At 39.2% G+C, this 26033-nt stretch overlaps 1 protein-coding gene and 1 pseudogene across 2 annotated transcripts; both read left to right on the top strand.

The window, feature by feature from the left end:
* The first annotated feature begins 65 nt into the window (after window positions 1–65).
* TYW3 (tRNA-yW synthesizing protein 3 homolog) lies at window positions 66–23888 on the top strand. 2 transcript variants are annotated; one of them, XM_066268878.1, is made up of 6 exons: window positions 66–239; window positions 5875–5955; window positions 8113–8211; window positions 8820–8891; window positions 11984–12117; window positions 21134–23888. In XM_066268878.1, the coding sequence occupies exons 1-6, from the start codon at window positions 66–68 to the stop codon at window positions 21345–21347; spliced, it is 774 nt and encodes a 257-aa protein (XP_066124975.1). In that variant the 3' UTR covers window positions 21348–23888. The 2 variants fall into 2 exon arrangements, with proteins under 2 accessions (XP_066124975.1, XP_066124976.1); XM_066268879.1 differs by lacking the exon at window positions 8820–8891.
* Window positions 7231–7273, top strand: LOC136332452 (U6atac minor spliceosomal RNA; annotated as a pseudogene).
* Window positions 23889–26033: the final 2145 nt, after the last annotated feature.

The following is a 26033-nucleotide window of genomic DNA, read 5'->3' as shown; positions in this document are numbered from 1 at the left end:
TTCAACATGGCTGCCCCCAGAAGGCGAGAGCTAACGCGAAAGGAAGACCCTCAAACCCTCCTCGCATGGATCGTCGCGCAGAGTTCAGCAGATGGAAGGCGCAGTGTCTGAGCAAAGCGGACCTCAGCAGGAAGGGCAGCGTGGACGAGGATGTGGCTGAGCTTGTGCAGCTCTTGAATGGACGAGAACAGTTTTTTACCACCAGTTCCTGCGCCGGCCGCATCATCCTCCTAGAAGCGGTGAGCCTCCCTTGTGGGAACACCAGGGGCCTTGTACCCACCTAGTGCCACACCCCAGTGCAGCTTGTTTGTGTCTGTCTTCTGGTGGGTGGGCTCGGTTTCTTTATCTGTGAAGCTTTATCTATGAAAGTAGGCCAGAGCTTTTAAAACTTGAATGTGGCTGTAACCACCTGGAGACCTTAAGGACAGAGCCCGATTCTGTAGGTCTAGCGTGGGGCCTGACGTTCTGCATTACTAACAAACCCCAAATGATGCGAAGCTGCTAGCAAAGACGACCTCATATCGTGACTTGCAAGAATTAAAACATTTGATTTTCTGAATACGAAGGGAATTTAAAGACTTTCCAACCAGGCAAAGCTGGTGGCTTCCCTTCAGGCGCTTGACCAAATCCAAACTTCCTCCCTGAACGTCGCCTGGGTTAAGGTGCTCACTGCCTCCTAGCGGCCACTCCGTTATTACAGCCTTGGTAATTTTCAGCCTTGGTAATTAGGCGGAGGAAGTACAAGACTCTGGTCAAGCCTTCAGGCTTTGGAGTGATACCGGGTAGATTTTAACCCAGTTATGGAAATTATTGGCTCTGTGACTTTAGGAAAGTTATCGAGGCTCATTCCTTACCTGTTTCATGAACTGAGGGTAATAAAGAGGATCATCTCCATAGGGATTTTGATCAGGGATGTTCAACCAGCGTGCCAAAAGAGTTTTTAAAATATGCAGTACCCGACTGTTTAGTCAGGGGCAATGACCTCTTTTCCCATAGATTGTTAAGTAAAAAAATGACGATAGCCATGTGGTGTGAATGAATCAAAATTATACTTTTTTTTGTATATCAAATGGGCAAAATACATATTTTTTTAGTGTGCTGCAGAATTTTAGTAGTTATGTGTGCCATGAGATGGAAAAGGTTGAAAATCGCTGGTGTAGAGGAAATGGAATAATTTATTTGAAACAGTGTTGCGCCTGGCCCATATTAAGAGCGTGGTAAAAGCTGTTTTAATTTTTGCTTTAGTGCTGAATTCAGAGTGTGATAAGGTGTAAAGCAGGGGTTCTCAAACTATGGCCCGCAGGCCGCATGCAGCCCCCCTGAGGCCATTTATCCCGCCGGCTGCACTTCCGGAAGGGGCACCTCTTTCATTGGTGGTCAGTGAGAGGAGCACATTGACCATCTCATTAGCCAAAAGCAGGTCCATAGTTCCCATTGAAATACTGGTCAGTTTGTTGATTTAAATTTACTTGTTCTTTATTTTAAATATTGTATTTGTTCCCGTTTTGTTTTTTTACTTTAAAATAAGATATGTGCAGTGTGCATAGGGATTTGTTCATAGTTTTTTAATAGTCCGGCCCTCCAACTGTCTGAGGGACAGTGAACTGGCCCCCTATGTAAACGTTTGGGGACCCCTGGTGTAAAGGAACTGCAAAACTGTTGATACTGGTATTTCTTTTTTTTTTTTTTTTTTTCCTTTTTTTTTCATTTTTCTGAAGCTGGAAACAGGGAGAGACAGTCAGACAGACTCCCGCATGCGCCCGACCGGGATCCACCCGGCCCGCCCACCAGGGGCGGTGCTCTGCCCCCCAGGGGGCGATGCTCTGCCCATCCTGGGCGTCGCCATATTGCGACCAGAGCCACTCTAGCGCCTGAGGCAGAGGCCACAGAGCCATGCCCAGCGCCCGGGCCATCTCTGCTCCAATGGAGCCTTGGCTGCGGGAGGGGAAGAGAGAGACAGAGAGGAAAGCGCGGCGGGGGGGTGGAGAAGCAAATGGGCGCTTCTCCTGTGTGCCCTGGCCGGGAATCGAACCCGGGTCCTCCGCACGCTAGGCCGACGATACTGGTATTTCAAAAATAAGAGCCAGGCTCCCTGTAAGGTATTTATCCCCGCTGAGAAGGAAGGAAGGGGCTGGAGCCACAAAGTGTGGAATAATAAAAGGCTTTATTGAGTACAGAGTGCGCATCCCGCCTGATGAGGTTCCCTGGCCCCGAGGAAATATGGAAGCCAAGGAAGTCGCAAGTGGTGACCCGTGTGGGAGATATTTTAAGGGTCTCTTGGGTGGTCGAGCTAATATGACGTGGTGAAATCTCACTGGCTGCCACTTGCTAGACAAGAGCAAAGAAGGTAGAACTTATCTGAAAACTTCCTCTTCCCCTTCCTTAAGAGCCTTTAGGAGACAATGTTTACATATCTTAATTAAAAATTCCTATAACTCTTCCTCCCCTCCTGCAGTCATGAGAGTGATGTAGACGAGTTGTAGTCAACCTGGTCCCTACCGCCCACTAGTGGGCATTCCAGCTTTCATGGTGGGCGGTAGCAGAGCAACCAAAGTATAAATAAAAAGATAGATTTAACTATAGTAAATTGTTTTATAAAGATTTATTCTGCCAAACTTAGCGAAAATCTGACATAAAATACTTGGTAAGTAATTATTATTATATGCTTTAACTTGCTGTAACTCTGCTTTATAAATTTTATAAAGTAAAGTTACTTCCCTACTTTATAAATCACCATTACTGTGGAACCGGTGGGCGGTTAGAAAATTTTACTTCTAACAGAGATACAAAAGTGGGCGGTAGGTATAAAAAGATTGACTACCCCTGCTCTAGACAAAGGGATCACGAGCACACTCCCCTTGCTTGAAAAACCTGCATTCTGTAACATTTTAAATGCTTTCTAATCCCTTTTGAAATTCTTTATATGTATAAAATTTGTAAACTAAGGAAGCAGGGACTAGCTTACTAGGTTTTCTAATAAACTAACCCCAACACTTTTAGCAAAGGTAATTTCATTTAGCTTCTCTCCTTATTCTAAGCTAAACATTTCATTTCCCACTGTTGTGGCAACAGGGTTAGGTGGTAGACCCTAGAAGATTTGGGAATGTCTTTGATATGTAAAACACTATCCCTACTACATTGAAATGTAAAACAACATTTACTGCTACTGTGTTGGGTATGTAAAACATTTATCACTACTGTGCTATCTTATGGTCTTGATGTGTAGGAATGATTTTCCTTTTAATAGATCCTATAGATCAGGGGTCGCGAAGTTATGGCTCAGGAGCCAGATGTGGCTCTTTTGATGGCTGCATCTGGCTCACAGACGGATCTTTAATAAAAAAAAAATAATGTTAAAAATATAAAACATTCTCATGGATTACAATCCACTCATTTCCTACCGCTTATGTTCATGGTTGCAGGTGGCTGTAGCCAATCACAGCTGTCCTCCGGGACAACACCAAATTTTTATTGGATAATGCCTAACGTGCACGGGTCGTTGTGTGGCTCTCAAGGAATTACATTTTAAAATATGTGGCGTTCTTGGCGCTCTCAGCCAAAAAGGTTCCTGACCCCTGCTATAAATAAATGTTGTAAGCTTATCAGTAAATGACTTTGGTATCATGCCCCCCCTCTTTTTTCCCCCAACCAGTATGTGATCATGTCTATATAACCAGCTTCAGGACTATGATCGAGGCAGCACTATTTGGGTTAGCTATACCCCATGTAAGTCATATGTAGTCGGCTTATGAATAAATCTCCTCCTAAAATTTATTCTCTAACCTGCCTTGGTGTCTCTGTGTAACCCGGGGATTAAAGGACAGTACTTTATAACAAGAGCATGAAAGACAGCACACTCATGAATTTGTTCTTCAGATTCCCTCACCGATCTCCCAGGTTACGCAGGGCCTGTTTATTTTTAGATTTCTTCTGTTATCTTCTGAGCACTGGCATTCTTGCTGGCCTTGCTCTCTCTTCCCCCCATATTTACTGCCTTATGCAGTGGTTTCCTATGAGGTCACTAAACTACCAGTCTCTCTAACTCAAACCATGTTACACGTTGTTAATAGATTCATCTTTCTAAAGCACAATTTTGTACTCATCTAGGTGGAAATCTTTTATTATACCTTTTTTTTTTACATCAGAAAAATCAAATTCCTACTGTAGTATACCTTTCAACCCTATTTTCTGCTCCTTCTGTTCATCTTTCTCTATTTGCTGAAAGTGAAATAATTTCTTTTTTATTTTATACTTACCTATGTTTGTCTTTGCTCATGTCTGTTTTTCCTGAAATGCTTTTCCACATCTCTGCATATCTAACACATGCCTCCCGAAACTCCCCTCTCTCACCTGAACACAGACACATACTTGGAAGTAATACCTGCTGCTTCTGAACTGCTTTATTAGGACTTTTTCTGAACCTCCTTTCCTTTTATGTATTATCACATACCTGGTATTACAGTTATTTTCACTTTGCCTTTTTTCAAAGGAAAAAGGATTTGGATCAACTTACAAAAAGGCAACACATGAAGAAAAAAAATTATATGAGAGTATCTGGATAAAAGGAGTATAGATAAGGTGAAGCCAGTGATTACATTAATTCCTAAATCATGCCACCAGATTCTGTAAATTTGCTAGAGGTAAGCCACATATGTGGCTCTACAATTTAGAGCAGCCAGCATAAAATGAGATACAAAAGTCACTGACTACTTATTTAGGACAAGCTTAGGCTTTCCCACGACCAAGGCCAGACAACCAAGTCCCCTGTGTGCCCACTGTGTGAGTAGTTACTTTGTGGAGTACAGTGAATTAAAAGTGTGTGTGGTTTCCTGCATCCTGCCTCCAGTATCCTTGAGGGTAGGATCTGTTTACACCCAAAGAAACTACTAGAACTTTGCCAATAAACACTTTTTCCAGTCAATAAACAAAGAGTCTGATGTTAAATATTTGCCTTCTTGCAACTTTGACCTTTTAGGCCTAGCTTTGTCCTTTGGGACTACATGTAAATTAGTGAAGAAGTCACAAATTTATGCCCATAAACTAGGGAAATATTACAAAGGTGTGAACAGCTCAGGTGACAGGCAAGTGGTAGGGAATGTGACAACAGTGCTTTCTTATAAAAGTAATTCAAATTCTTTATCTTTTTTTTTTAAATATCATGCTAGGGACATAAAACAGCTAGAGGACAGTTCAGGGCCTGCGAGTGTACAGTCCCTTGAATAATTTCTTTTTTCCTGACAAAATCATGACTATATTTCAGAAAATATTAAGTTCGTTTACTTTCATAAACATTTTTTAAATTTTTATTTATTTATATTTTTAATTCTAATTTACTTTCTGTATAATTTTGTATTGGTTTCAGGTGTACAGCATTGTGGTTACACAGCCATACACTTTACAAAGTATTCCCCTTGGTATTTCCATTGCCCACCTGGCACCACACATAGTTATTACAGTATTATTGACCATGCTCCCTATGCGGTGCTTCACCTGTCCATGAGTATATTTAACAACCAATTTTTACTTCTCAATCTCTTAACTGTTTTACCCAGTTCCTCCACCCTCCTCCCTCTGGTAACTACCAGTCTATTCTCTGTGTCTATGAGTCCGCTTCAGTTTCGTTGGTTCATTTATTTTCTTTAGATTCTACATATAAGAGAAATCATATGGTATTTTTATTTCTGTTTCAAGTACCTTGGTTTCATGTTTGTTTTGGTCAACTTTATCCCAAAGCCTATTGAATTGTTCTCAGTAATCCTTAAAAATCACCACTTGAGATTATTGGTTTACAAAATCCTACAATATGTTATTCATTGTATTTAATATTTTTGTAAATATATGATTAAATTAAATTATGTTATTTTTTTATTTTAGAGTATAAGTGGCTTTGACGTTCAGAAACAAAACTGTTGCTGGCTACTAGTTACACACAAACCTTGTATAAAAGAGGATGTGGTAAGTTTTCTTATATAAATTTAAAGAAGGTTTTAAATTTACAATCACTTTGCCCTGGCCGGTTGGCTCAGCGGTAGAGCGTCGGCCTAGCGTGCGGAGGACCCGGGTTCGATTCCCGGCCAGGGCACGTAGGAGAAGCGCCCATTTGCTTCTCCACCCCTCCGCCGCGCTTTCCTCTCTGTCTCTCTCTTCCCCTCCCGCAGCCAAGGCTCCATTGGAGCAAAGATGGCCCGGGCGCTGGGCATGGCTCTGTGGCCTCTGCCTCAGGCGCTAGAGTGGCTCTGGTCGCAATATGGTGACGCCCAGGATGGGCAGAGCATCGCCCCCTGGGGGGCAGAGCACCGCCCCTGGTGGGCGTGCCGGGTGGATCCCGGTAGGGCGCATGCGGGAGTCTGTCTGACTGTCTCTCCCTGTTTCCAGCTTCAGAAAAAAAAAAAAAAAAAAAAAAAAAAAAAAATTTACAATCACTTTAAATACAGATGAAAAAAATAGAAAATTCAAGGTGATTTATGTGCATAATGTGATTGAAGATTATTCATAAAGCCTAAAGAGAATTTATTATGATGGCCTTTTTGAGTTAAAGGAAATAAAACTAGGAATATGTATGCAAACACTACTGTAGCTGCAATAAAACATTTTCTCTTGGACATAGCAGAGAGTTCACGGACATTGGACACATTTTGGATCCAGAGATTGAATTTCATCTCTGCCATTTTATAACTGCAACCTGGTGCAAATTACAGAAGGAAAAGGAAGAAAGGGAGCTAGGAGTAAGGGATTAGCACTATCTGTATTACCAACAGACTGATAGAAATAAATTACATATTTCTTACCTGGATTGCTTCTTGAAAATCTTTCTATCTGTGCTGGATTATTTAGTTTCCTAAATTGAAATGTTTAGATGAGTTCATAGAGGTTTGTATTAGTCAAGCACTTATACTAGGATTCAGGTGTTCAGATGTCCTCAGAGTACTCATTCACCCTCCATCCCCTTTTTTCAGTGCTAGTTCTCTCTGCATATTTGCCATTATTTTCTTCTACTGTTGATTATCTTTGTGGCAGGAAAGAGAGCTACCAGCAAACCCAGCAGAAAAAGACTTCTTCCAAAAAAAGGATTCTGAATCCTCCTGTCTGGGTTAGGCGTCCTTCCTTAAGATCAGCTATTGTAGGCAGTATGATGGAACGCTCTCCTTGATCAGACCCAGGATTTTGGCATCTCTGGTATTATGACGGTGGGAGTGATGAGTGTCAGGTTGTGATTAATAGTCCCGTGAAGTGTTGTATGAAAGGAGAGAAGGTTAGCACTCCCCTTGACAATAGTCCCGTGAAAATGAAATGGCATGAAGGAGGGAGGATGCGGCCCCGGGATATTAGGCAGATGGAAAAAACAACTGCCTTATATGAATTCTAGCCCAGACATAAAAGTACACGTCTCAAACCTCAATCTAACAACAAAATATTTAAACAGGCCTTCTAGTGCAGTCTTTACATATAATATTCCTGAATGAAAACTCTGTTACAGAATTAAATGCAGTAATAATAGTTTACTTTTTTCAGATATGGTTGAAAAGAATGACAGGCATCATATGGGAGAATTAGAAATCAGGTCTTTTAAAAAAATAAAAAGATTAATAAGTTTTTGGAGAAAGAGAACCAGGAAAGCAGATTGAAAAGTTATTTTAGAAAAGGGTGTGGAAGGAGTCTGAGGTTCCTGGGAAAACCTGAAGTTACATAGGTTAAAGCAGGGGTCTCAAACTCAACTCAGCATGTGGGCCGCAGAGCAAGATCACAACCATTAGGCGGGCCGCACTAGGTCTACAAAAGGCAACTGTTACGCAACACTTTTCTCACTGCAGTTGAAAACAAAAAAAAAATCAGTACAAGAAGCACAATCGTACATGCAGTTTACTCAGTGTCACAAAACGACCAGAAACTGCAGTTTGCATCACAACTGCTGTTAACTAAGCTAATATCTAGCTAGGATGCTAGAGAAAAGAAAAAATACAAGTAGGCCCCTAGGCTTACTTAATTTTATGCAAAATATTTTGAACTTCGTGGATTAGTCTGCGGGCCCCGAGTTTGAGACCCCTGGGTTAAAGGGCATCAAAGAAGAGGGTCATATATTTGGGTCTGATACTAGCATTTTTCCCTTTTTAGATCGTAGCTCTGAAAAAAGCAAATGGTGACACCGTTTTGAAGTTTGAACCCCTTGTTCTTCATGTGCAGTGTCGACAGTTGCAGGATGCACAGATTCTGGTAAAACTGTTTATACTTGAATAAGGTATATGTGTGGATTTAATTTTAAGCCTTAAAACTCCTACCAAAAATTAATGTGGTGTTAGTTTAATCAACTAGTGTTTAATTTAGTTATAGGTTTGGGGTTATATGTGTTTTTGCAGCTTGGACTGGGGGCTCTTTACATCTACTTTGAAGTTCCGTATCCTCTGTTTAACACAGTGGTAGTCAACCTGGTCCCTACTGCCCACTAGTGGGCGTTCCAGCTTTCATGGTGGGCAGTAGCGGAGCAACCGAAGTATAAAAAAAAGATAGATTTAACTGTAGTAAGTTGTTTTATAAAGATTTATTCTGCCAAATTTAGCGAAAATCTGACATAAAGTACTTGGTAAGTAATTATTATTATATGCTTTAACTTGCTGTAACTCTGCTTTATAAGTTTTATAAAGTAAAGTTACTTCCCTCCTTTATAAATCACCATTACTGTGGAACTGGTGGGCAGTTAGAAAATTTTACTACTAACAGAGATACAAAAGGGGCAGTAGGTATAAAAAGGTTGACTACCCCTGCTTTAACAGTTGATCTGATTTGTCAGATTATCAGACTTTAACAAATTTATTTCCTTACAGCATTCAGTGGCGATAGAGTCTGGTTTCAGGAACTCTGGCATAACTGTGGGGAAGAGAGGAAAGACCATGTTGGTAAGATAACTGTTGGCAGAAAGCAGTTCTTTGAGCATGAAGATACCCAGATTATTGAAATAACTTAGACTTTTAATTAGACTCCTGCCTTTAGTCTCTCCTCACTCAGAGCATCTTGCCATTCCCTTGCTCATAAACCTTCAGTGACTTATTTCCTACAGGGCAGAGTCCAGAGTTGTTAGATGTACATTTGAGGTCTTATAGTACCGTATTCTCCTCCTCTTTTTTTTTTTTTTTTTAGATTTTCTTTTTTTAGATTTTTTTTTTCATTCATTTTTAGAGAGCGCGGGAGAGAGAGGGAAAGTGGGGAGGAGCAGGAAGCATCAACTCCCATGTGTGCCTTGATGAGGCAAGCCCAGAGCCTTGAACCGGCAACCTCAGCGTCCCAGGTTTACTCTTTATCCACTGCACCACCACAGGTCTTCCTCCTCTTTTAACCTGATTCTCCGAGCCCTCCTAAAGAGCCCAAATTGAATTAGCACCATGATATTGTGGAAAGAATCACAGATAGGTCTAAAGTGCTCTGCGTGAATACTGGGTGGCCCCAGCTATGCCATGTGAATTTGGGCAAGCTCCTTAATCCCTCAGGATCTGAATTCTCTCAACCCTATCTGGCAAACTACTGCCTAGGGCCAGGCCCAGTGCACAGGGACCAGATCCCTCTACACCCATTCGATTAGTTACTGTCTACGGCTGGGTTTGTGTTACAGTGGTAAAATTGGGTATTGGTGACGGATACAGTATGATCCACAAAGTTAAAAATGTTTGCTATCCTTTCACAGCAACAGTTTGCTGAACCTGGACTGGGTGCTCTTTACATCTACTTTGAAGTTCCGTATCCTCTGTCTTCTCCTGCCAAGCCAGCTCCCAGTGACTCTGCCCTATTCTGATCTGATGTAGTATTTTCTGATTATATTTACTGTGTGGCATGGCGTGTATTTGCTTTTAAACTAATTTCATATTGTCCTCCATTCTAGCTCCTGAGATTTTCCTTTTTTTTTTTTTTTTTTAAGCAAGGTGGGGGGAGGACAGAAAGGGACAGACAGGAAGGGAGAGAGATGAGAAGCTTAACCAGGGTGCTCCAGCTGAGTCAGTGACCCCTTGCTCAAGCCTGTGACCTTGGGTTTCAAGCCAGCGACCATGAGTCATGTCTATGATCCCACGCTCAAGCTGGTGACCCTGTGCTCAAGCTGGTGAGCCCGTGCTCAAGCAGGTGATCTCGTGTTTCAAACCCAGGTCCTTTGCTTCCCAGGCGACGCTCTGTCCACTGTGCCACCACCTGGTCAGACTAGACTTTCCTATTTTCTATCTATAAATATTTTTAACAAATAGCCTATTTTGCAAATAAAAGTGGCTTACAAAAGAAGACTCCTGTATAACATGACTAAATGGAAAAACAAAGCTCGTAGCTCGTAGTACTGGTTTGTGTCCCCATCTCATTTCCCACTGTGTCTAGTGGCCCAGTGAGAACAGAGCCATTCTTCATTTCTCCTTTGTCTTCCGTAATCAGTCAGTTACAAGTGCTGTCACGTCTGCTTCTGATCTCTCACTCCTGAGCCATCTCTCCAAGCCCTCTGTCGCTGCCTCTGCTTAAACCTTTGTTGTCCCTCAGTTCAGTCTTTGCGGTGGCCTCCTGACTGGTCTTCCTCTGTCCATCTTTAGAAAGTCAGAGTCACCAGGTATTTTCCCTGATATTCAAGACCTTCCCTAAACTATTTTCCGTCTACCTCATTTATGCTCATCTCCTGCTAGCATACTTATAGTCCAGCCAGATAGGAAACTGTGCATTATTTCCCAAATTCCTGTGCTCTTTCGTGTCTCCATGACTATTGATAAGTTGCTCCTCCCTCATTTTTACAGATTACAAGTGCAATCTGGTAAATTTTCACTTATCCTTTAAAATCCCAACTCCAATGCCACCTTTCACATAAAGCTGAGGCCTGTCTTGGTTAGTTACAGCTTTCTACATTTTCCTAATGTTTTGTGCTTGTGTATGTGAACACAGACATATATGTTCTTCCTGCCATGGCACCTATTTTATATTAGAAATTTTTGTTCACTTTATTTTCTGTTCTAAAGTGTAAGCCCTTGCCTGACCTATGGCAGCACAGTGGATAGAACATTGATCTGGGACGCTGAGGTCTCTGGTTCAAAACCCCAAGGTCACTGGTTTGAGTGCAGGCTTGTGAGCTGGAGCAGAGGTTTGCCAGATTGAGCATGGGGTCGCTGCCTTGAGCACAGGATCATCAACATGACATCAGGGTTGCCGGCGTGAGCCCCGCCCCCATCAAGGCACATATGAGAAGCAATCAGTGAATAGCTAAAGTCAAGCAACTGCGAGTTGATGCTTCTCATCTCTCTCCTGTCTCTCTCCCTTCCTGTTTTTCTCTCTCAGATCAATAAAATTAAGTAAATGAATAAATAAAGTGTAAGTTCTTAAAGGGACCATGTTATGGTACACTCATCCTATATCTGCACATCTTACATAGGGCCTACATTGCATATGCTTGGTAAAGTTTCACTGAATTAATTTTTATTCCTGAAATAGTTTTGTTGTTCTTAATCTATATCTAGTGTTTGGATTTACTTGTAACATGTTGACTCTTTCATCAGCAGGGTTACTAAGATTGGCTCTAAAGCATTGAGAAAACAGCCACTTTCAGAGATAAAACAGGCATGGTATATTCTTAAAACCACACTGCTCAAGGAGCTAAGAGGTTGTTTCAGATTTGATTTATTGTGCTTTTCCCTTGAAGCTTCTGTTGAGATTTATTTATTTCTTAAATAGTATATTAAAGCTTTCAGAGCTTTAGTGAGATTGAAACTGTGAAAATGATTGGATTCTTTGACAGTATCTGCTTCACTGAAAGACAATGTGTAGAATGACTTTCTTTAGAAATGACTGTATATGATGGGAAAATCTACTTAATCTTTTTGGATCCAACTGTGTTTAGCTAAATTATATCAAAGCACAAACTAAATGCTATAATGGAATTGTACCATGTTTAAACACAACCCTGACTAGGGATTTTCTTTAGTTATCTTCAGTGTCTCTACATAAGTCATGTATCTAAATTGTTTGTTCCTTGTAGGCTGTCCGGAGCACGCATGGCTTAGAAGTACCATTATGCCATAAAGGAAAACTGATGGTGACAGAGGAATATATTGACTTCCTATTAAAGATAGCAAATCAAAAAATGGAGGAAAACAAGAAGAGAATTGAAAGGTATATTAATTGCATAGTATCATTTAATTTTATATGCCTATATCAACTTTGAATATATTAATAGATCATCTTCGGTTTATACTTCTGTTTTTCTGCTTGTAGCTTTATCATAAATAATAAAAAGATATTCAAAGTAATAGATGAAAGTAAGCCAGGCTGTAATGAGTACTAAATGGAGCATAAGCTCCATGGAGGAGAATAGGACAAATGACTGCCAGCAACAGGCATACAGGAGAGAAACATAATCACTCAGTCAGAGAATCCAATAGCCACAGGGACTATATCTGATCAAGTTGAAGGCAGCCACGGAAGAGGTACACACTGGCCCCTGGATGTAATCTACTGGAGACTACCTAGGATCTCCTCTTTAGGAACCTGATAAATATTTTACACTTTGATGAGTTCAAACCCATCTTTTATGGATTAGATCTAGAATTGCCAGAATTGTGCTAGTAGTAGGGGATTGTGGCTGTTAGTTCACATCTTTATTCTCCTGGTCTTAGATTTCACCTCATAGTAGATAAAACTCTTACAGTGCTTTTTTTTCCTAAGACTAATGTTTGATATAAAGAAGTCTGTTATGTTGTTTTTATTATAATGCCACTGACTAGCATCAACAATAAGATTTACATTTTTGAGTTACTCAAGTGGTGATGGCCAATTTGATATCATTTATAATTTCCTTTTGCCTTTCTTTTAACCCCTTTGGCCACCTCTTAATCAGTCAGTCTCTGCCCAAGTAACTCTTGAATTATTCTTCTCTCTCCAACCTTACTGCTACTTTCTACATTCAAGACCATTCCAATTTTAGCTTTTCTCAGCATAGAATGCCTCTTGTGTGCCTTTCTGCTAAGCCAGTTTCCATATCACATTCAGAATCCTGTCTGTAAATTGCTTAACTTGTCTGCTTAAAATTCTTGAATACCTAGATTTTTTTTTCATTTTTTTTTTTAAGATTTTATTTATTGATTTGAGAGAGAGAGGGAGGGAGAGGGAGGGGGCGTGAGATTGTAGTTGCTTCATTTTAGTTGTTCATTGATTGCTTCTCATATGTGCCTTGACTGGGCAAGCCCAGGGTTTCAAACTGGCGACCTCAGCATTCTAGGCCAATGCTCTCTTCCCTGAGCCACCACAGATCAGACTAGCATTTTTTTTTGAAGCAGTTAAGGGCAGAAGTGCCAATGACTACATTGTCGCATGGTGGAAAGAAGTTGAACTAGGCTCCAGAGCTAGAACTGAGTTCAAATCCGGGTTTTACCACAACTTTCTTAACTCTTGGCTTCATTTTTTTTTATCTAACCAGGGGGAAATACTTGTCTTAAAGAACAGTTTTATATACATTTGATAATATATGTGTACTGATTAGCCCTGACCTTGTCATGCCATTGACTCTCAGACTGAGATAGCCTTTTTCCTTCTTCAGTGATGCATATAGAGAACAAATCAGTAATCACATCAGTATCACCCTTCAGGCTTTCTCAACCAGGACTCTTCATTTAAACAACAGGATTCACAAAATTATTCAAGTGGCTATTTCTCATTTCTCCCAACAGTGGTATGTAACTTGTACCATTCTAGACACATTAAAGAGAAGTTAATTTATTATATACAGTGGATGTCTTAGGGTATTAGGGCTGAATTTTCTAATAGAACTGTGGTTGTAAAAAGCCAAGAGGTTAACTGACCATAAGGTACTTTGAACAAACATTCTAAATAAAGTAATGGATTTCAAGTAAGCAACTGAAGTGCACCCTGCCACTCCGCCAGACTAGAGTTTGGACGATATTTAGGTGCTTATCCAACAGTTCACCACGTTTTTTACATAGTATTCCAGAGAAGTTATTTGCTAAAACATAGTAGGTAACAAATCAATTTTTCTGTTTCCTTACTTGATTTTCAGCAAGATTTTAAATATAGCCCAAGATCCAGAAACTATACACCTGGTGAAGTTAATTGAGCCACGTTCACTAACTATAAAATCAAATTATGCTTTAAATCCATTGATTCAGAGATATGTTTTGAGATTATAGTGTGCATTCTGCTATCAAAAGAGCCATGCTTATCATATAAAATCAGTGAAAAATTAAAGAAGAGTAAAAAGTGTCTTAAGATACTGATTAGAAGATTGCATGTGAATACAGAAAGGCTGTACAAATTAGAGAGCTCCTTTGGGAACAGCTGTACTTTCAACCAAACGCAGAGAAAGAGTCACTCTTCTGATGTTGAAAAGAGAAAAAATAATAAATACTGGAGGTGATGAGTTCTGCAATCAGACATTTAAGTACTAAAATTGGTTTGTCATAGGACCAAACTTTCACAATTAAAATAGCTATAATAAGAATTTTTAAAAGTCAACATCCAAATGAGTAACATTTCATCAATAAGAACTTTTATGCAAATATGAAAAATCAAAGTCAAAGAGTAAAATATTTTCAGTATAGAAAAGGTCTTGTTTGTGAAAATCAATTTCCCAGCCCACTTCTTAATGGAAAGAGCAAGATAAGTTTATACATAATGATTTCTAGTGAAAAGTGGAAAGTTTGGAGAGCTCCCTACCAATTACAAGAGGAAGGCTTTCTTTGATTGTCTTTAGAAGAGATCAGGACTGACCTGAGTCAGATGAAACAGCCATTTGGCTATGAGTACAGCGAAGAAGCTGTGTGCTTTTCGCCAATTGTATAGTAAGAAAATATATGTTAAATAAATATAAAATGGAAAGGCTGAATATATTGGCATATAATATTGTCTATAAAAATGAAGCAAATTGGAGAGAAAAAGTAAATGAATCTATTTCCAGTGGCTCAGTCTTTTAGTTTTGTTGTGTTTATTTTTGTTATTACTTTTTTTTTACTATTTTGTAATTAAATATACATATTATTTACCATTTTTAAGTGTACAGTTTGGTGGCATTGAGTACATTGACATTGTTATGTAACTACCACCATCTCCAGAACCTTTCATCATCCCAAATTGAAATCCTGTACCCTTTAAACAGTAACCCCCCACCCCCAAACTCTCAACCCCTAGTAATCACTATGAGGTACTATTCCAGTGCCTCATAAAAGGGAATCATACAATAGTTTTTCTTTTGTGTCTGACTTATTTCACTTAACATAATTCCTTCAAGGTTCATCCATGTTGTAGCATGCATCAGAATTTCCTTTACTTTTAAGGCTGAATATATTTCATTGGATTATTTACCACATTTTTTTTTGTGTGTGTGTGTGTGTGTGTGACAGAGACAGTCAATGAGAGAACAGATAGGGACAGACAGATAGGAAGGGAGAGAGATGAGAAGCATCAGTTCTTCGTTGCAGCACCTTAGTTGTTCATTGATTGCTATCTCATATGTGCCCTGCTACAGCAGACCAAGTGACCCCTTACTTGAGCCAGCGACCTTAGGCTCAAGCCAGTGAGTCTTGCTCAAACCTGATGATCCAGCACTCAAGCTGGCGACCTCGGAGTCTCAAAGCCTCCACATCCCAGCCCAGTGCTCTATCCACTGCACCACCACCTGGTCAGGCTATTTACCACATTTTATTTATCCAGTCATCTGTCAATGGACATTTGAATTTTTTTTTTTAACCTTTTAGCTATTGTAAATAATGCTGCTATGAACATGAGTGTACAGATATCTGTTTGAGTCTCTTCTTTTAATTCTTTTGGTATATACCCAGAAATGGAATTAGTGGATCGTATGGTAATTTTACATTCCCATCAGCAATGAGCAAGGGTTCCCTAATATCCTTGCCAACATATGTTGCCTTTTTTTTTCTTTTGTGGGTTCCTTTTTTTTTTTTTTTTTTTATGATGGCCGTACTGACAGGTGTGAGGTAATATCTAATTTTTGTTTTTGTTTTTTAATTTTTTAAAAAAAAATTTTTAATTTACTTTTTTAGATTTTATTTATTCATTTTTATTAGAGAGAAAGGGGAGAGAGAGAGGGAGAGATAGAGAGAGAACAGGGGGAGGAGCAGGAAGCATCAACTCCCATATGTGCCTTGACCAGGCAAGCCCAGGGTCTTGAACCGGCGAACTCAGTGTTCCAGGTCGACGCTTTATCCACTGCGCCACCACAGGTCAGGCCTAATTTTGGTTTTGATCTGCATTTTTCTAATGATTAGTAATGTTGAGTAGTTTTTCATGTACCAATTGATGAGAATTTCTTTATATCACTCCTACATTCCTGCCTGCTTCCCTTCCTTCTTTACTTCCTTCCACATTTCTCTTACAGATCTGCCTGTTGGTTAAATATCATTCTCTAGGATTCTGTCCTTGGCCCATAGCTTTAGCTCTTTCCTCATAGACTGGTAGGTCTTCCAAACCCTTCCCAAGTCATGGGTCAGTATATTCAGTAAGCTGTTAAACATATATAACTAAAATATCCCATCAGTCTTTCCTTAATGTCTTTCCTAGTCTAGTCTCAACCTCATAGTCGTTTTCTTGGTTCAGACTCACATTATCATTTATTATTATCATTATAGTTTATACCTCAGTGCAGAGCAGAAACATGAATCATACTGCCTTGCAATTATTTCATTGCATGTGTATCTTTTTATTTTCACTGTAACATGGTCGCATTGAAAATAAGACTAACGTCTCCACCGCCCCCACCAACCACACACACACATACTCTAAATATCTCTTATCCTTTATCTTACCTTAAAACCTTATATAGTGTCTGGCTCATAGTGGAAACCCAGTGTTTATATAATTAATCATAAACAATCATGGAACTTAAAATTTAATACATTGAGTTTCCCAACGGCAAAGACAGTTTCTTATTAATCATTATTTTCTGTGTCTGGCATAAGAATAGTGGTTAATAAATGTTTGCTGTATTTAGTTGGCTGACCTTTTCATCAATGTGCTACTTGGAAGGCTTCAGAGCCTTACACTGATTACTGTGGAACACATGTAAGATGGCTTAGGTGTGGGGTGAGTAGGAGTAGGCTCTAGCTGCACAGTCTAGGTGAAAATGCCCCTAAGTGACAAGATGAGTGAGAGTGATACTGCAGAATAGCCACCAAAGTGGCAATAGCTTAGAATTGGTAGAGGAGAAAGAGTCAAGGATAACAGGTATCTTTGACTCCTCAGAGTTGCTAGTCTTATTTTTAAAAAGGGAACTAAAACAAGTAAGTAACTTGCACATTTCCCTATATACTTAAGATCAATACAGTAAATAATGTAAAGTGAAAACACATATTTTATATTCTGATAACTCCTCCCAGGATACCCCTTTCTTCAGTTTTTCCAATCAGAAATCCTCCCTGTCACCCAGCCAGCTTTCCATCCACTTGCAGTCAGCCTGGGCATTGGGTTTTTCCGAAGAGCTTTTCATGATCTGCTTAGAGCAGAGTGCCCCCCCCCCCACCCCCATGAGCTCCCTGTCTTTCCTGTGGCAAGTTGAATGTGTCATTACAGCTCTGCAGTTCCCATTGGACCCTGAGCTCCTTGAGGGCACAGGCCATGTCTCTTACCTCTGTTTCCAGCACCTGAGACAGGCTGTCATATATATGTTTTTAAATAAAAATGCCAGAGCTTAATCAGTTAAAATCTAAATACACAATACATGAAATCAGCCTTCCTTGTTATTTGTGAATAACGGAAGCCCTAACAGGATAGGAAATTGTGTCTTGATTTCATTAATTTTTCCTTCTCGTTTTAGAAGTCAAAGAAATGTCAGCTTTTTATTGCAAGTGGTCTTATAACTGACCTGAAAACAAGAATTTATTTTCACAGTCCTGGCCTGAAAAGTTCTCTCATGAAGAGAACTGAGTACAAGTTGCCTTATGGCATGATAATCTTGACTGAGCGGTAGAAAAACTGAAGACAATTTGATTTTCTTTTGAGGGCAGAAAAAAAACAATTGCCTGAGTACACATTTCTTTTTACAGTCCCAGCTCTTTTTGTTGCCTGTGAGAGCTAAGGAAATTACACTTTGAGAATTGTATGAGGGGAGAACATGCAATTGAAAAACAGATTTCTGACTTCATGTGTATGACAGTTTCCCAAAGGATTTTTTAAAAGTTCCCTTAAAAAAGGAAAAGTATTTGAAGTTTTTATTCTTGACTTTCAGTACAAAAGGGTCTTTGTTTCATTTACCAGTTGTTTTGTGGTTCCCCAAGGATGTAGGATGTAGCTTTGAAATCTCAGGTTCTACCTCTTCCACTTTCACTTCCTCTTCCCCCCCCCTTTTTTTTTTTTTGTGGTGTGCGATTAACAAAATATTTTACAGTTTTTAATTCCCTGTGATCATAAAAGCGCTATAATCTTATCTGTAATTTTCTAGGAATAAAGTTTAATCCTAAAAAAAAAAACAACCTTGGTTACCTGAGTCTAAAGTGCAGGGTTGTGTAGAGAATGATAGAAGATGCAGTTACAGGTGGATAGCCCCTAAGGATCAGCAAAGGGCAGTTCATACCATTTTGTGGCATGCTTGGATTTATGTTTTAGATCCATGATGGTGAACCTTTTTATAAAAACCGCCCACTTTTGCAGTGCTCCTCAACCTGGTCCCTCCCACCCACTAGTGGGCGGTCCAGCTTTCATGGTGGGCCAATCGCGGTGCCATTTGGTTGCTCCACTACCGCCCATCATGAAAGCTGGAGTGCCCACTAATGGGCGGGAGGGACCAGGTTGACCAGCACGGCAAAAGTGGGCAGTTTTTATAAAAAGGTTCGCCATCCAGTTTTAGATAAAATGAGTCATTCTATTGCATTATTCTCTTAAGCCATTCTAAATACAGGCATTTTGGTAAATGAGAAAAAAAACCCTGTCATTGAAGTCACCCAGGATGATGGTAAGACCCAGAGGAAAGATCAAACCAAGTATAGTTTTCATAAATATCAGGACCTGAATAGAATTCTGGTGGATGACACAAGGGGCAGATGCAGGAGTTTAGTCTTGGTGAACCAGTTAAATTCTGACCTCATCTGACCCCTGCGGTGGGTGGGGTATGAGAGAGCCGGCAGTCCCCACTTGCGAGAATGCAGGGCAGGTGGTGTCTTGGAGGGAGAGGCAGCTTCAGTGAAGTGAGGTGGTACAGGGGGCATTACATGAAATTGTTACAATGTCTAAAAAACTATGTCAGTTAATTTTGTAAAGCTTTTTGCTTGTACCTTTTGCTGTACAGTTTTCTTCTTTTATGATACCACCCTCTTTGAGATTGTATTCATTGAAGAAATGTGTATGAGCACCTGTTATATGCCAAGCATGGTTTTGGGTATCAAGGTGTAGAGTGGTGAGTGTGTTAAGTTCTTGAAATATGGACAGATATGTAGTAGTCATTTTAAGTATGTGTTAGGGTAGTGTGGAGTACTTGGGAATAAGTGAATATTTGGTTTTTTAAGAGAAGTTGTAGAGTCTTTACAAGAAAAATTAAGCCTGTTTATTGAAGTAAAGAAAGAAGAAAATTAGGCTAAATAACAATCTATTCTGGAGAAGTCCAAAATTTCCTGTCATAGCTTCCTATTATAATAATAGGCTATCTAAGCCTGACGGGATCCCTACAATGGAAGGGGAGCTCTCAATCCCCAGTTCATTCTAATTTGGGACCTAAGATAATTTTTAAAAAGTGACCTTTTTTGCTCAGTGGTTATTTATTCACTTATTTGGCATATTTTTACCGAGTGTGTCAGCATTGGACTCATGCTAAGAATATAAGAGAAACCAAGATTGATGAGGATCCTTGGTCTTTTGGAATTTATCTATAACAATAGTCAATCTAAAGAATTTATTCTGTATCGAGCACTGTACTTGATACTTACATTTATCACCTAAACCTCTGATAATATCTAATTTTATAAATGAAGAAATTGGGACGAAGAAGGCTTGACTCGGCCATCCCAGCGTTCCCAGTGCGGTGCGGCGGGACGCACAGGCGCCACGCCATGCCGCTCCGTGCCTTCCGGCGACGCCGGACACTGCTGTGTTGAACAGTTAGTGGTGGGTGTTAGTATGGGAGTAAAAAAGAAATGAAGCTTAATTTTTAGCGAGAAAATAGTTAATTGTATCACAAAATTAACACTAAAACTCCAGTAGAAAAATAAGGGAAATAGCAATTTACATTAAAAATATTCAAATAGCTAATGCAAAAAATTCAATTTCACTTACAAACAAAATGAAAATTGAAATAATGAGATACCATTGTCACCTCAAAAAACAAAGCTTTTTTTATATAATATTAAATATATGGGTAAAGTACTCTCTCAGGTATTGCCCTTAGAAGCATATATTTTAAAAATCCATTCTGGAAAACAGTATTTCTCAAGATCCCTAAAATGTTTATACCTATTAACCATGTCATATCTCTAGGTCTCTATTCGGAAAGAGCTAGGAATTCAGATGACATTCTTTTCAAAAATGTCACGTTGTTATTTGTATTAGGGAAAACTTGAAAATAAGATGACATAATGTCATACTACCATTAAAAAGGGTTATTTCATAGTTCATTTGTTGATATAGAAAATGTTTTCAATAAACATTAAATTTTAAAAAATAGTATAAAACTGTATATGTAATATCACAATTGTGTAAAAGACAGTAGGTATATGTGTGCATGTATAAACACATTAATTCAGAATACATTAGTAAACTAGAAAGAATAAAAATATTGAGTGGCTATTTCTACATAGTTATGTGGAAGATCTGTATTTGTAACTTCATATACATATTTTCCAAATTCTCTAAAATGAGCTTCTATTACATGTGTGATTTTTATATAAAGAAAAAAATGTTAAGTTTGATCACCTATATGTGTAATAGAAATTGAGATAAAATAGAAATTGTCAGAAGGTTATTCCAACTCAAATTCAGGACTGTTCTTAAAGAACTGAAAATGTATTTCTTTTTCTAATTAAACAAGAATAAAAGCAAGAAGTATATTATTTCTTTATTTTATATTTTAAGGTTAGTATAAGACATCAAGTATATATAGTTTATAAGCTCTAGTTATCTTTCAGTTATTTAGTTTCAAAACACACTGATAATAACAGTCGTACTTATTTCTTTACAGGTTTTATAACTGCCTACAACATGCTTTGGAAAGAGAAGCTATTACTAACTCACATCCCAAAGGGAAAGTCAATGAGAAAAATAATTCATATTCTCGTAGGAAGAAAAGAAACCGAGAAAAAGCACGTGGCAAATGTATTACTGAGGAAAATGATAAAGAACTTGAAAAAGATGATCCAGATATCAGTGTTCTTATCTTCCCTGAAGATTACTAAGATTTGATTCTGAAGTATCTTTGTAGAAGAATATTTCTAATAATTATAAAGCTGCTCTTTATAAGAGTATTTTAGTTTGTTGAGTGTATCAGACATTCAGAAAAGCAAGATTTAATTTTTCTATTTTAGAGACACCTATCTTGTAAATGTAGATGCCTTTTTAAAATAGCTGTGTATAATGTTTGCTCATTAAGTACCATTTTTTAAATCACAGAAGTTCATTACAAAAAGAAAATTATGATTTTTAATGCATCCATTATTTAAGTTTTAATATACACTTCTGCTAAACAGGAAAACCATTATACCATTTCAGGGGAATCTGAACATTAGGAATATTTAGGGGGAAAAAATCATAGCACTTTTGACTTATTTTTAACTTTGAAATCTGCGGCCGTTAAAAGCGTGTCAAAAGAGTTTGCCCATTGCTGTGGAGTCCAACGACAAGTTTTCTTTCTTTTGACCTGTGGATGAAACAAGTGATACCTTTTTTGTTGAGGAAAAAATACCTGAACCATCTTTCCTGCTTATTTCTCTCATAGTAGGCTCACCACTGACACAGTCCTCCTACCACAGTGGGCGTAGTGTTCTCTCAGCCTGCTCAGAAATGACGAGTGCAGACCCCAGGGGCCTGGAACGTGTGCCGAGGGGAACTGCAAGGAGTCGGGAGCCGTGGGTGTCAGTACTGACTGCTGCACAGAAGGCGGGGTCCTTGAGCAAATTACTGAATTTGCATTTCTCCTATATAATATATAATAGTTGTAATACTAGCCCTAGTAGGAGTTTTGACAGGATCAAGTTAAATAATTTGAAAGCAGTAGAGAAGAGATCATTTTGCGTATGTGTTACCATTTCCCATTTATTTTCATTTTAAAATGAAAATGCTTTTGTACTAGTTTTTCAGAATAGATAAAATTATAAAAATTATCTATTTAAAGAGAAATTACTAGTCAAGAACTAATTATAAAAACATACCAGAATGTCAAGTGGGAAACATTATAGAAGGTAGTAAACATTGAGTTGTGATTTGGTCATTTCCTAATGTTTTCATAATTTGCTTAACTATATAGATTAGATCTGCATCTCTGTTTCCTTCTGACATATCATTTTATGCACTCATTTTAAAAGTCAATTGATTTTCTAGACATCTGTTGACCCCCAAATAAAATTTATAAGAGATAGTGTCCAGATAGCTCCAGAGTTATTAGGAGATTTTCTTTACTCCTACTTTTGTCATAGTTCTGAACTGCTCTCGTTTGCTTTTAAAAGACTAATACTTACTTTTCCAGTTTATTTTGGAATTCCTACAGCATTAAAGAAGTCCTCTAACATACTCCTCCGTTGCACTGTTCCTGAAAGACCCCCGAGTCCTCGAGCCCCTTGCCACCCTGCAGCTTTGGTGCTGTCTACCACCCTCAAACCCATGGAGCTGGCTCTGCTGGGCATCCTAAGAGCTTTCTTCCAAATAATTTTTCCATTTATAGCAAGTCCTTGATTCTTTGTCTCTCCAACCCTTTTAACAGTTTTCAACATTTATTGCACTTTGAAAGTGACTCCCAGCTCTCCTGCCCTGACCAGACTCCTTTGCTCCAGCTCACTGTGGGGCCTCTTCAGGACAGCTGTTATTTTCTAAAAGTGTTCTTGTTAGATTTTTCCTTTCCTAGTTCTTTGGCTAAAGAGCAAACTTTTTTTTTTTTTTTTTTTTTTTTTTTTTTTGTCTGAGCTCGTCAGCATTTCTGGGTTGTTGGCAGCTTTTCCAGTGTCCAGTCTGGGATAGGCAAAGTGAAAGGAAAACTCAGTACTCTCCGCTGTCTTCGCTGGTCCTGAGATCCCTAGCTGTTCCTCCTTCCTCTCTTCAGCAGTCAGTCCTCTTCCATTTTTTATATAGTGTTGAGGTTTTAGTTACACTTAAGTAGAAGGAACAGGAAAGAGTATATACTCCTCTTCCCAGAATCAGAAGTCTAGGTGTTCTTAATCACTGATAATGTCTCCTGTCGGGGTTGAAGACCTTGGAATGGAACCCACCCAAGTAGCCACAGACGCTTCTTGTTAGTGCTGCCCCATCTCCCAGCTTGCATGCTTTGCTTCTACGGCTGGAGCCTCTCCACCCTAAACTAGAGAAGGAGAAGCCTAGAAGTCCATTTGCTGTCCTCTTCCCAACACCCACTGTCTCAGCCAATAAGGACAAGTGCAGAGATTCACAAGATAATAACTCCGTTGCCTAGAAATGGGTAAACTTGGACGCGCAATTGCCGTTGGAGCTCCCGGCAGCATCAGGCGGAGGCTGGGACGTCACTGGAATCCTATCATGTTTTTTTCTACTCCCTAACCCGTTTCTCCTGGGAATGCCTGATTAATAGATCGTTTGGAATGGTGTCTTCTGGAAGAACCTGACCTAGGATGGGCATTGAGATTACTTTGAATGTATTACAGAAAGTGATGGTATACATTTATTTGAAGGGGTTGGTGTTTTTAATATGCTAGAAGTTATATTATTGGTATTTAAACTCATGCTGTAAACATGATGCAAATAAATTTATGATGTTAAGTACAAAGTTTTAAAAATTCTTTTGGGGCATTATCTAATGAACAACTTAAGGATCACATCTATAAAACATACTGTTATAAGACCTTAGACATGGGAATAATTTATTCTAGGTGAGAAAGTATCTGAAGTCCAATTCAGGGAGAAAACTTTATTGTTCAGGTCTTAATAAGAAACAAGGTCACTCAACAGAAGTCCAAGAAGAGTCCTTGCAGGCAGAAGAAATGTGTAATGTAATCAGTTCACCAAATAGCATGATACATTCAGTGAGGCGACCATGCCAGAACAACTGATGTACAATGTGTGGCATGAAGTGAGTGAAGCAGGTTGAAGCCCAATGAGGAAGCTTTGTAGTCCAGGGTGGAGGTAGACCAGTGTTTCCTAAGCAGGGCTGTGCCTCAGGATAGCCCAGGGTAGGATGGAGCAAGGGGGGCTGCATTCTAAAACACTGGCTCCTGGGGCCTACCCCATATCTCTCAAGCCAGAATCTTCAGTCTGGAATCTAGGAATCTTTATTTTTGAAACAACTCATCCAAGTGATTCTGAAAAATATCAGCCCAGCACTTTTAGAATCCACTGGTAACAGACTTAATCCTGAATGCACGAAAGAGGAATTTTTTAAATTAAAAAAAAAAATGTGACATGATCAGACGTTGCAGCATACCTATGTCACAGACTTTGTGCATACACATTATAGAAAGGTAAGCAGTAGCTTCCAATATATTAATTAGTTAAATCACTGTCCTTATCCTTAGGGCTAAGGCAGCTGCCGGGAGAAATAACAATACATACAGCTGTGTAAATTAAACTCTGCACAACTCCAGGAGGGGACATTCCCCATTGATGACAATAGGAACGACACTCCGTGGACTTGTGCAGTAGTCATTTTTATATACTAACATACAGCAGGGCTGCCAGAAGGGAACTCGGCCAGGAAAAAGAAAATGTTATAGTCTTAGAATGTCTGGAACATTTAATTTAATTTAATGAATAGAATATGGGAAAGCCTGCAACACAGGTAGATGGAAAGAGAAGCGAGTCGATTTAAAAATAAGCCATCCATACATAGGAACTGTAGGCAAAGTGGTGGGGTGCGGCTGGGGAGGGGTGTCTATGGCGGAATGACTGCATTCTGCTCTTAAGAACGATCTCTAAAGGGCTCTTAATTCATTGACTTTCCTTCATTGAAACTGATCTCTGAAGGACCTAGGTATTCCCAAATTCTATAACCTGAGTGGACACCAGAGAATCTGGAAGCGGGGCGCTGCCTAGGGTAACAGAGCCACCCTGGCCCTCTTAGGTTAGCAGAGAAGAGAAACGAGGGGTCGGCCAGCACACCAAGAAGATACTGACTCCCACTCATTCCTTAGCATCCCTAAATATATTTCATTTACATATTCAATCCACATGCCTGATCAAAAATGTTAATAACTGAAAGTGGACAGTTTAGTAATATTTCATGTATAAGATCACTTATAGCAGCGGTTCTCAACCTGTGGGTCGCGACTCAGCGGGGGTCAAACGACCAAACCACAGGGGTTGCCTAAAGCCATTGGAAAATACATATTTTGTCGTTCGACCCCCCACCGGGGTCGCAACCCACAGGTTGAGAACCGCTGATTTATAGAGAAAGACCTTGTGGTTTACTTTTCTTCTTGTTGATCTACCTCCCCCCCCAAAAAAAAATAAATAAATATTTTCTTTCCCTAGGAGCGAGACAGTCATTTTTATTCCTAAGGCCTGACTCCATTCTCCATATCACCAGTGAGTTAACTACAGTTGGCTCTTGCACAATGCAAGAGAGTTGGGGTACCAAACCCATGCTCAGTGAAAATTTGAAAATAATTTTTGACTCACCCAAAACTTATATACGTAATAGTCTGTGGTTGACTGGAACCTGACCAATAACTTAAACAGTAGATTAACACATATTTTGTATGTTATATGTATTACATATTGTATTCTTATAATAAAGTAAGCTAGAGAAAATAAAATGTGATTAAGAAAATTGTAAGAGTCCTTTTGTATATGAAAAAATCCCAGTCACAAGAAATTTCTTTGTGGCCCTGGCCGAGTAGCTCTGTTGGTTAAAACGTCCTAATACACCAAGGTTGTGGGTTCAATTCGCAGTCAAGGCACATACA

This window comes from Saccopteryx bilineata, chromosome 3 (assembly GCF_036850765.1).
Source record: "Saccopteryx bilineata isolate mSacBil1 chromosome 3, mSacBil1_pri_phased_curated, whole genome shotgun sequence".
Taxonomy (NCBI): domain Eukaryota; kingdom Metazoa; phylum Chordata; class Mammalia; order Chiroptera; family Emballonuridae; genus Saccopteryx; species Saccopteryx bilineata.
The sequence above is the reverse complement of the archived record's forward strand: the minus strand, read 5'-3'. Positions and strand labels throughout refer to the sequence as shown.

Bases quoted from the DNA above. Each gene is read 5' to 3' on its own strand.
- TYW3 (XM_066268878.1), top strand. From the start codon at position 66: ATGGATCGTCGCGCAGAGTTCAGCAGATGGAAGGCGCAGTGTCTGAGC. The intron at 240-5,874 runs GTGAGCCTCCCT...TTTTTATTTTAG, and splicing joins GCATCATCCTCCTAGAAGCG to AGTATAAGTGGCTTTGACGT. The intron at 5,956-8,112 runs GTAAGTTTTCTT...TTCCCTTTTTAG, and splicing joins CTTGTATAAAAGAGGATGTG to ATCGTAGCTCTGAAAAAAGC.